At 41.9% G+C, this 12,277-nt stretch overlaps 1 protein-coding gene across 1 annotated transcript in view; it reads right to left on the minus strand.

Moving 5' to 3' along the window:
* The window catches only part of nbeab (neurobeachin b), a 251,897-nt gene that overhangs the window by 170,394 nt on the left and 69,226 nt on the right, over positions 1-12,277 (minus strand). Inside the window, 8 exon segments of the mRNA XM_030109360.1 lie at positions 3,400-3,452; positions 3,455-3,525; positions 5,279-5,400; positions 7,416-7,511; positions 7,741-7,841; positions 9,247-9,339; positions 9,342-9,448; positions 9,450-9,475. Of these exon segments, the coding sequence (XP_029965220.1) occupies positions 3,400-3,452; positions 3,455-3,525; positions 5,279-5,400; positions 7,416-7,511; positions 7,741-7,841; positions 9,247-9,339; positions 9,342-9,448; positions 9,450-9,475 (669 nt within the window).

Raw genomic sequence — 12,277 nt, forward strand, 5'->3', positions numbered from 1 at the left:
TTAAACTTTCAGTTTTTCACCAAAATGCCATTGTTTCAAAGAAGTAATTTTCTATGTCACTGTCTTGGGACGCTCCTCAACACTTCCAAAGCTTAAACTGAGTAAATTTGTGACTCTTATATTTTTAAGACATGATAAAATGTTATACCTCTCGAATCATGGGTGTCAATCTCATTTTAGTTCAGGTTCGACATTAAGTCCATTTTCCGGATTGGTGCCTACTTGCGGACCACTTTGGCCCACATGCCTTAGGTTTGACACCCCTGTTTTACAGTCAAGCGGGCGTCACGGAGCCCATTAATCTTTGGCGCCATCCCATAGGAGTCAGGCTCCGCTGGTGGGGAAATCACAGATCTAGGCAATATATTACATTAAATAACTCAAAAAAAAAAAAAAACATAACAAAGGACTCTATGGAACGTCTCCCTTTAGAGACTGCAGCGAGGAGACACCAGAGGATGAAAGCGACTGAAAATCCGCCTCATTGTATGAACCCGGACGGGCTCAAGCGCTCACAGCGTGTAGAAAATAGGCCGTCCATATCCGTGCGACTGTGTGCCCCTATTTATTGGTTTGACCCAAGAAGGGCACCATGAGCAGGCTAATAGAATTACAGCTGTCTGCACACAAAGGTGTGGACACTTAAAACCAGGATTCATGGCTGAGGGAACAAGAGCAGGCTGCCTGGAGATAATTTAGAACTGCACTTATCCACAGCTGTCTGAACCCAGAATCAATTAAAAACTTAATTTAACACACTCCGTCTTGCAGGAGCTCCCACCAAACAATACCAGCACGGTGGCACTTGTGAGATGAATAGTTGCTCCCAGGTGTTGTGTGCATTAAGTCTCTAATTGTTTGACGTGTGTTTTCAGCCATCTTTCTTCCTCTGCTGGGACAAGGTGTGCTTCAACTAAGACTGCACACTGAATTAAGTTCGATATTATATTCTCATCTGCATTTACATCCAATTACACCTGCGAAGCTTCCCGGGAGGGTTAAAACACTGCAGGTCTAATTGGAGACGTAAAACACAAACGTGCAGTGGCAAGAAAAAGTATGGGACAAATATTGATTGCCGATTTCCCGAAGGTTTATGTTCGCAGACACAGTCACATATGAAGTGTGTCATAAAGTACTGAGAGTAATTTATTTACTACATACTGTACAACATGATTTACAATTTTGGAAAATGCTTCAGTTGCTTGAAATTGTGACTGCTTTTATTGTTTTTGTAAACAAAGTGCTAATATATGACAGTAGCAGCAATGATAAGGTGCCCAAGCATGTTTAAAAAGTTGTGTTTACTGCTGTTTAAACGAGAACGGAGTCGTAACACTTTCAAGAAGTTCCGTCTTGGGAGATAGTTTCAAAAAGTTGCATTTTCACTTGCTCCAAGCACTGCTGCCTTATAAACAGACACCTAAAACTCAATAAAAATGCTGGGTCTTCACTTGAAAATACTTGTCAGGTAAGTGGGGCCTAAATCACATAAATCCTAACCTGAAAGCTCCTGTGTGATCTGACTTATGCATAACAGCTTACAGATGGAAAACAGATCATGTCTTTATTAAAAGTAGCTTTTTTTTAACATATTTGCTAAATGCTCCCAGTGCTGCTGGAAAAAGGCCAAGACGCCACCTCAGCTAATGAATTCAAACTAGAAAAAAAAAAAAAAAAAAAAGCTAATTGGAGTCAGGAGTTTGCTAACCTGGAGTCCAATCAATAAAATGAAATTGGGCCACAGTTTAAAGCCACTTTGATCTTTAAAGAAAGAAAAGAAAGAAATGTTTATGGCTATCCACAAGAGGATTCTGCTAAAGTGAATGAAGCTTGCAAGAACAAGACTCTGAACACCTACACTCAATATTTGTTGAGTGCTACAGGGTTACAAAGCCATCTACACTACTTGACTGCACTCTCCAGTCCAGCTTGAAACAAATTAAGATGATTTTGCACAACGGCTGCTCTTCTGAAATGTGAGCATTCAACCATGCTGGCATCAAAACTGCGATGCGGTCTGGCAAAAAACAACCTGGAGTAACAGCTGATGACTAAAACGATAACAGAGCTCAGTAGAATTTGGATGATGCAGCAGGAAAATGATCCTAAACATGAAAGTCAGCCAAATGGCTCCAAAAAGTGAAACCAGCTTCTACAGTCCACAATTCAGAGATCTGTTCATTAAAAAAATGTCCTTCCATTATTGTTTTGTGTTGAATTAGGTTCAGTGGAGATCAGGTCAAATTTAATTAATCTATAAAGGATTAACGGTTTTCTTGCCACTGTTGAAACTCTCCTTGATCAGAAAATAGAGCAGGTGGCGTTAGCAAGTTGGAGGAGGCTGAAATAAACCAATTTAAAACAGCTGTGAGGCTCGTGAACCGTTCAAGAAAATGCCTTCCTGTCTTCTCCTGGTTTAGTTTCTCACATTTGTGGTACATTTACACAACAATATGTGTGTGTAAAGATGCAAAAACATGCATCTGAATCCGGGTGGTAATTCAGAGTGTATCCCCAATCACATGCTGATATGGGCAGCGGGAACAAGGTCGTCTTTTTTTTTCATCAATAACTTCACTTATATTCTATTCTGCTCTGATTTGTACATATATTGTTATTATTATTATTATTATTATTATTATTATTATTACAGTTGCATGAAATTCTAATACTGAATCAGATGATCATATATCATGGATAAAAAAAAAAAATGGACATAAAGGTAAGAAAATAAGGATCTTCTCACTTCAGATTGGAGTATTTACCAAAGCGGGGGCTGTGAGTGAAGGGTAATAGTGCCAAGGAGAAGGCACATGGGAAATAAGCAGGGTGAGATTTGCTGGAGGGGCGTAAGGTGTGTGTGTGTGTGAGGGGGTGTCCCCCCTCTCTGGTCTTCAGTGTAAACACTTTTACTGCAGGGGTGGGGATGAAATTTATCTCCCCTGCATAGCGATAAAAGCTTTACCGCGACCCAGACCACACACGTTAAATAAAGTATTTGATCTGAAGTGCTCTACTTCAACCTGAGTAATCTGAGTAAAGCAGAGCTTTTACCTTCCCTCATCACGAATGCCACACTATTAACTTTCTCCAACAACCTTAAACTCTGATTATGAGGTGACTTTCTGGCCTATGGGGAAGATATGATGAGAAAAAAAATCTTAGGAAGCTGGTAGGTGTGATATATTTTGTGGTGCATGAAATCAATATTTTTCTGAATTGTTATTAAAATCTGATATTTTAGATGTTATTTATTGCCCTTTTCTTATTTAATCCACAAAAACCTCCCTCCTTCTGCTTCTACCACAAACCACCTCCCTGAAAATACACCAGACAATCCAAAAAGGTTATATAATTTGATATAATGAAAGCACTGAAACACAGTGAAACACACACCTTCCTGGGCTGAAAGTCGTACTTCACACAGTGCTGGAAACCTTTCCCTTTGACTTGAGCGAGGTCACAATCAGACAGTTCCCCACAAAGTGTGCCGAGTAGCCGATGCCCTTACTGGTGCGAAAGCTGCGAAAAAGAGAGATGAAGATTAAACTTTATCCACAATCAGCAGAGACATAACTATAAAGCAACTCGGGAGGGAAGGTAATGCATCTGCATGCCTTACATTTCATTCTTAAGATACCTCATGTACAGGAAAAATTGATGAAAGGATCTAAGTAGTGGCGTCCCGCTGTGTAATAAACGCAGTAAATAACCAGAACAGCTCAGATTCTTTGGGAAATTATGATATTATATCAGCAAATGAGAAAAAAGGAAGCATCTGAAGCATGACTAGAGATTTCACAGGCATACAAATGAACACAAAGGCAAGGGCGAGCTAATGATGACCACGCTTTAGTTGTGCTCTCAATATCTAATCCCCTCTCCCCGCTCCTTTTGATGTGAGGAAATGTAACCTGTACGACAATGCGAGCTCGCTCCGCGCGCACTCTACTCTGCAGCACCGCAACAGTTCTCCGCTCTCTCCTCTGCTCGGGCCGAACATCTTTTTTCGCCGCTGACACATACTCATACACTCCTACAGCCGTGAGCTCTATAGCAGCCCTCCATCTTCAAAGACCCCCACCACCGCCGCCCACTGGGATCATCTAAAACAAACAGACCTCTTTGTTATGGCAGATAAAGAGAGTACAGGCCTCTACGTTGTGGGGTGGAGCAGGGTCACGGAGATATAGAGCCATACGACTGGCTCCCACCGAACCAGCCCGATGCTTCGGTGGACAGGCTGGGCTCGCCTCTGAAGATACCATCCTTTTTCTTTTTTTTTTTTTTTCATTTGTGAACATGCTCCGCCACTGAGCTGTGAGACACTCGGAGCAATGCATAAACAGGATTAGCTTGTCATATCTCACCTTTTCTCTCTCTTTTTTTGTGGACTGTGCGAGTGCAGAAAAGCTGCTACATGAATACCAACATCTTAGGCCAACAATGCCTTTTGATGTCCCGCATCAGAGAGGGTGAGGAGCTCCTCTCATTCACACTGTCAGATCCAGGTAAAAATGAAGGCAGCTGCCAATAACACACACCAAATTAACTGTTATCTCTGACCAGGTACTCTCCTCTATCCCTTCCTTTTCATCTTTATTATCCCGCCTTTCTTTCATACGTCTGGCGGTGCGGTGTGATTTTCTCCCGCACTTCCTCTCATTAACAGAAAGCACGGCAGCCACACATCACTGCACTTTTGGGTTATTGATTTTAACACTAATTACCCACGAGCGCACGCGAGAGCCGGTACGTGAGCCTTATGTGGCAGATATTCAAATCTAAATTAATAACTCGGCGGTGAGTCCCGCCGCAGCGATCTGCCTGCCTTGTAGATTACCGCTGCAGTTCATGCCTCCGCGGGTCCTAATCTTAATAATCTCTCCTAATTCCCACTTGTCTATTACGATCTGTGAATATTACGTGGGGAAATTGGAGTCCTTTTCACAAGCCACGTTACACCGTTTTCGCCAGGTGTGGAAAAAGGAAAAGAAGTAGTTTAAACCTTGAAAAACAGTTGCAGTCCTAATCTTCTTAGGAAGAGAAATCACTGTGGGTTAGGCAGAATCACACGGCGCTCTGCTCTGTCAATAAAGCTCCTGCGAGTTTTACAGGCCTCTGCAGAGAAGGGTATGAGTCCTAATACAAAGCTAAAGCAATTAGATTGATAAAAGCGGGAAAGTATAATTTTCTTCTCTTCGGTGTTGACTCACGGCTCCGGTGAGCGAGAGATAGGAATGTAATCCAACCAGGTTCGCGGTTGTGTACTCACCAGTACAGATACGGCTTGTCCTTGTCAACATTGATGTTATTCAGGGGATCCATTCTGAACCAGGTGTTGAATGTAAACCCATTCTGATAAGGCCACTTAGCAATAGGAGGTAAAGCAATTGCCTGCATAAAACAAAAAACACACACACACACACAGGATAGGACAATATTATGAGAAGTCACTCTTTAAAAAAATCTATTGTTTCTGCCTACGGAGGCCACTTAGCTGCTTTATAAGGTAAATTACACTACTACATATTTTATAGAGCAATATGCGTGTGCACGTTTTCACTAATCTTAAATGGAGTAGTTTTAAAACAACTCTTTAACCAACGGTGTGAAAAATGAGATGTAATGGCTTCACTGTGACGACTCATTTACTGGTTTTAATCAGCAACCCGCGCTATGTTGATTAAAAATGCAGCAAGCCAGGAAAAAGATTTAGCCTGGCTGTCCGACCTTGCAAAATGTAATCGTTAATGAGAAAAATAAGGTTATCTACTATATATCTTGTTTCACAGTGAGCGTTTTGCGATGTTGAGGATACATAATCTCTAATATGTAATTATACACACGTCACATAAAGGAGACTTGAGGGGTTTTTTTGGCTGACAGGAAGTGTATTTAATTCCTTTTTAAATTGTGGTTTTGTTTGTAAGGAATCTACATTTGTGGCACGACCAGTAAAGTATGAGGGTGACATCTTCTTTGGTGTAACGAATGATTGAAATTTAAGGAAAACTATACAGTATATTGGAACTTAATGATTTGTTAATTTACAAAAAAGCAGCTCAAAAGTGTTTGGAAGAACAATACACAGCCTCAACAGCCTAAAGCAGGGGTGTCAAACAGGAGGCCCGACAGCTTCCGATCAGGGACGCCCAAACCACCAAGCAAATATTAAAAATTTCAAAGAAAACAGTGATTTTATAACAAATTCCACTGAAACACTGAGGCCTGAGCTGAGATATCGGTGATGCTGCTAGCAGCCCGGCATGTGACCTACATTACTGTCAGCGTCAATACTGCAGGACTTGTCTGAAATAATTGCTTGATTTTGTGAAAATATAGACATTTTCATCACAGATGCTCGTTTAAATGTTATTATTGTAACAGTTTTACCAGGCTGGTTCACTCAAAATGAAACTGGGCTGCATGTTCCCTCTGAACTAAAGTGAGTTTGACACCTCTGTTTTAAAGGCTACAGCAGCTATACAAATGGTATAATCTTTTACAAATATAGACATTCACAAATGCCACTTAAATGACACTTTTTCTCTGCATAGGAAGATTGTGCAATTTCATGATCTCCACTTTACAAGGCTGCATTAAGGAGTTTGCAGTTTTATGCGAAACAGCGCCCCATGCAGGCCTTGGGCATAATGCAGCCCAGTGAAACACTCGTGCTGTGGCTTGCGTGCACGGAAGAGGGGAACTCCTTCCTCGCTCATTAGTAGTGCTCGAGTAAAATTTAAGTTTCTTTTACCTGGTGGAGTCTGTGCTGAGTTGTGTCAGTGCTAGAAGCCAGCCTTTTCTTACTTTCTGGAAGATCCTGTTCAGTTGTTGCTCACTAAGCGTCTGGCGGAGTAGTAATGGCGGACAGAACGAAACCTAACTAAATCAGGCCAGCCGGAGCTTGAATTACGTCATTCCTTTCAAATTCTCCCCCAAAAAATTCTGGTGCGGACCGGCACTGCAACTTTCAAGTGACAATTTAGTGTTGTTAGTGGTACTTACAATGAATATGTCAGGGCACATTGTACACATCATTAAAAATGTGTAACATATTTATGGCGGAAAATAAGTATTTTTAAAGTTGAAAAACTCCTTAATGCACCTTTAATGTTTAAATTTATGTTCTGTGGCTCCAGACAAATTTTATTTAGTGGAAAATAGGAAACTGAATATAAAAAATAGATGCATATATCCTAAAGAGTTAAAGAAAACCAATCAAATTTTCCAAAACAATAAAAAAGACGACGTGTTCTTAGTGTGTGGACATCCTGTTGTACTGTATCTGCTGTAGTACTGTACAGATTCACCATCTTCTATTAGAATCCATCAACTTTAAACTATTAAAACTGGCCAAATTGCCATTTTCTAATCCAAATTGATGAGTGAGAAGCAGGTGAGCTTACTGCGGCGCTGCGACCGGGGAAGTTGAAGAAGGCATCTGGACCGTGTCTCTGGGGCATCTGATTCAGCACCGACAACATTTTGACTGCATGCTTGGGCCTGCACAGATGGCGGAGATAAAAAAGACTATTAACAAGACAGCGGAGGCTTTCTCGGGGACTGGGCCGGACCGCAGACACTCAATATCTTGTCAGTCAGCTCATTCATTCATTCTGCAGATAGTCAATAACAGAACACGTCCCCAGACAGATCAGTGCTGATGGCCAATCCGGCGACGGCGTCAACCATCACACAAACTCGTGCCCAGTTCTTGGGAAGATCGCTTACCCAGACGCCTCCTTCCCCTCGCAGCATGCTGAAGAGCAGCTTCAGCTCCTTCACCGTGATGCTGTAGCTGGCCAGCACTCCCAGCATGTCCACCAGCAGGTCTGTCAAGCCAGGAGGACACACGCAACACATGAGAAGACAGAATCAGAAGCGGCTGCATTTCACAGATGTTACCGTTTATTACACTGCTCGGAACTCCATAGGCTTCGTTTTCGTCACTAATGGACACAGTTTCACTTTGGTTTACAGTTCATCGTCCGTGACATCTCCTCGAATTTAATACAGAAACACTTCGACAGCAATTACACGGAGAAGACGAAATCAAAGAGACATCCGCAGAGTGAAGTTCTCAAATTCCAGGCACATAAACTGCAGACAAAATGTGTTTTGATATCAAATTAGACAAGTCTGAATGCACTTTTCACAGATAAATTTAGGAAAGAAGCCAACTTCTACAACAGCAGTCTGATAGCCTGAAGTCAGATAAATAATAGAGGTATTAAACTGCAAGAAATGTGGAAACTGACCCAAAAATAAGTCACATATGAATCCCCAGAGACAGCAGTGATGATAAGTGAAATCTAAGATTCTGCTGTGGAAACTTATCAGACCAACAGGCACAATGCTTATCAGTGCTGACAAAAATAGGTCCAGGGATAAGTCTGCTTAATTAATGGAAAACTGTGTTGTAACCTGCTTCAGGTTTATTGAGGAAACAACAGCAGTTTATTTCTCATTACATGCTCAATATTCTGGATGAATTAAATGTCTTGTAAGACTGAAGCATCAAAACTACATTTAACCTTCTGAAACTCAGTTTTTGGGAATGTTTGGTGAGAAATGTAGTTTTACTGATTGAATTACGATGAAACAGTGTTACAATCATCTAATAGTTCCAAAATGAACAAATTAAACAAACACACACACACACAGTTGATATTTTCTTTTATTCCAACCATTTTCTCAAAATGGTTTAAAGATATTAAGTTTCCAGTCTTTTATAACTGTTCAGCTCTTTCTATTACTTTGTAGTGACTACTGAAGACAGAACGTTGAGTTTTTAATCTTTTCTTATATGAAGATCAGTTCAGGTAAGAAGGACAGGCGTCTTAATTTCTGAAGAGCCGTCTACTGATGTGTTTCCCAGGTCTCTTTTCCTTCCCAGGTTACCTTTTGAAAGCACAGCTGTTGCATACTGGCAGACACACTCAACGCCATGAGGCACACAGAAGCAGGAACCTGAAGAAAGGGACACGTCTCTTTCATCCGTGTCACTTCATCCATTTCCAGGTAAAGGTGAGTGAAAGCAGACGAGACTCTGGACAGGTCGATATGATCAACGTTAGTTATCAACAACCACCAGTGTGTGTGTTTCCACTGTGTCCAGAAATTTTTGACCGACTGCATGATCTGGTTCTGATTTGATTTTGAGTGTCAGCATGTAAAACAGTCACGGTTTCGGTTGCATGAGTGAAAGTTATCCTTAAGGAAGTAAAGCCTCCACACCTGCGATCATGTCGTCCATGGAGCTCATCTTGAGCAGCACCTGCTGGATGAGCCCCACCTCGGTGCTGGTCTGCACGTTTCGGACGCTCTTCGGAGGATGGCGGTGAACATGCTCCAGATCTCCGCCTGGCAGGTGACGTCGCAGCTCTCCAGCAGCTCCGCCATGCAGCCGATGCTCTCCGCATCCTGGATGATGAAGTTTGTTCAGGTCAAACTCGCCGCCCACCAGCTGCAACGGGAAGCGGAACACATGGAGAAGGAGTGTAAAAAAAAACCTTTTGTTTGCTTCGAGTGTCTGTAAAGTTAGTCAGTGTTGCGAGCAACAACGGTTTACATTAAGTGTGCTATGATTATTAACAGATCTGCGGAAAAATGTCACCAGCTGGACTCAACCTACCAGTCACTATGAGTCCGAAACAAAAACATGCAATCAAAAGAAATAATACGAAATGACAAAGCTGAAATTGGTACAAAATTTAAAATATCAAAATCAAGAAATGCAATTCACACCAATTTATAGCAAATTGAAGACCATATCTCAATGTGCCGGTAAAGGGGTTTCATGCCTTTTTCTTGATCAGGATTGAAGCTCGGGCACCACATTAATGGGCTGCACTGAAGGGAACAAGTCAAGAATTTAAGCACCCGTGAAAATACCCCAGCATAATTTTATTTTAATGAATCGAGGAGGGAAGCAGAGTCACGATCGCCCCACGGCCCCTTTATGAGTCACAAATGGTTACAATTAAAGAAACAAAACCAAACAGAGCCAAGCAATCAATAATGCTGTGCTCCAAGTCCAAAAAGCATGAAATTAGCCCGCTAAAGGAGGTTCATGGTATATATGAAGCGTGCTGACATCGGCTCGCGGCTGAGCATCAAAGCAAGCAGCTGGAAAATGGACCTGGATCCCAGCACCACATTACTGTGATGGACAGGTAATAGCTGGGAGAGAGCCGGAGCGGCATGAAGCAGACGGAGCCGAGTCCGTGAAAGTGTGAATCCAGCCTCACCTCAGTCATCATCAGATCTCAGCGCAATTACATAACAATGAAGTCTGCCACGGAGACACTTAAACTATGAGAGACCGTGTTTGGTCAGAATAAGGAGAAAAAAAAATTAATGTAAGTCTTATTTTTGTTGAATAAATGGATTTCACTCATATGGCGCGTTTCCACTGCGTGAGGAGAAGTCCCTAAAGCACTTTATCACACAAACGTACGCACACATACACACTCTGCCGGAGGCAGCTGACATGCACGGTGCTCAATCTATCCAATAGGAGCAGTTTAGGGTTCAGTGTTTTTGCCCAAGGACATTTTCGATACATGGACAATCGAACCCACAGCCTTCTGAGTGGGTGAGGACTCGCTCCACCAACTGACCCACTCCCTCCTCAATACACTTCTCCCATGTCAGAAGCTTTAAATTCAACTGATTTTGAAACTCTGGAGATCATAACTCTGCGGTTTCAGTCGCAAGCTTTATTGCACATTGAGGCGAAGAAAGTGAAAGGAACACTCTGAGAGCCGTTCCCCATGCTAAATTTCACACTGAAAACCAAACATTTACATCAATGAGTGCAGGACTGGTGGGGAAGGCGCGCACAATAACTGGGATTCACAGCGTGAAAACTCACGGGGTGCCCGATAATTCCGTCTCCAAGTCTGCTCAAATGAATCCCATAAAGCCAAACAAGCTGTAACGAGTCTTCCTAAATATAGTCAATGTGTTAACTGGTATGAAGAATTGACAGACTGGTGGGAAGCTGGTTATCTGCGCACAGACGAGCCGACTGCCAAGGCGCTTGTTCCCACAGCCACCTGCTTAATGCCACGCCGTTTGTCCCAGTGCACGCAGCCAGAACACACTCCGATGAAGCAACATCTTGCTGCTTCGTGCATCTGTTGGGTGAAACAAGCCGCATCTGTTGGCCAAGTCTAATTACATAATGAGCCTTTCATTTTCACAGAATAATGGCAGATGGATTCCAAATCATGTCTTGTGAGTTGTGGTCACTGTCGCAAAACAATGTTATTGATAATTGCAAAGCACAATGTGTGCATCTGCATGCATATGTGTGTTGTAGTCGAAGGCTCTGTTCACAGAGAATGGTTCAAGTGAAAACATCATTTTTCTATTTTTGTTTCACAAAAGTTTTGCATGTTGGGCCACTCGTAGGAATTCGTTTTCAGCGGCTTCGAGCGCCATTTATCCTGTAAGCAGACACCCAAATTTTAGTGTTGTCACTTAAAAATGTGTAAATAGACCTGAGTAGCAAAAAAAACAAACAACAAACAAAAAAATCTCTAACACATACAGACAGAACTCTTCACACGCAGGCACAAGTAATTTTGAATTAGCCCCAACAGGTCGACTCATTCAACAAAATGATACCGGCAATAAAAAAAACTATCCTTCTAATGGGAGTCTGGGTAGCACCTGCCATGTTCAGCTCCTCTCTCCCTGCTTCAAGATGATTTATGGATTCCAGTAAAGGTGCAGATGACTCGCTATCAAAGATGAATGAGCTCAAACGCTTAAAGTGCACCTCCGCCGAAGTCCAGCGGAGAAAAATTTATTCACCTCTTCAAGTTCTCACAAAGACATCCAGGTCAAGATACTGAAGGCAGGAAAATGGGGATGAATTTATGAATAAACAGTGAGGGTGTGTTATCCACAACTGCAGTGGTGTTTATGATCTTACCTTGAAAATGTCTATATATCCAGTGATTAATGAAAAAACGGTTTTTAGGGGCTGAGAGGTTTGACAGAAGTTATTAAGAGAGTAACAACTTTCCTGTTTCAGCCATCATGCGGTAATTACGGTAACCAACAGCACAAGTATGAAATGGGAAAGAAAAAAAAAAAGGCCTGGACTCAACTTCATCGTTCTATTCTGCTATTAATGTCACTATTCCCATTCATGTAGCCATTCTGAGAAACGGTGTGATTCAAGAGTCAGATAATAATTTCCACCCATTATATTGCAAGATGTAAATAAAGCCTTTAAATCGCTGATTGCACACTT

This window comes from Salarias fasciatus, chromosome 14 (genome assembly GCF_902148845.1).
Source record: "Salarias fasciatus chromosome 14, fSalaFa1.1, whole genome shotgun sequence".
NCBI lineage: Eukaryota > Metazoa > Chordata > Actinopteri > Blenniiformes > Blenniidae > Salarias > Salarias fasciatus.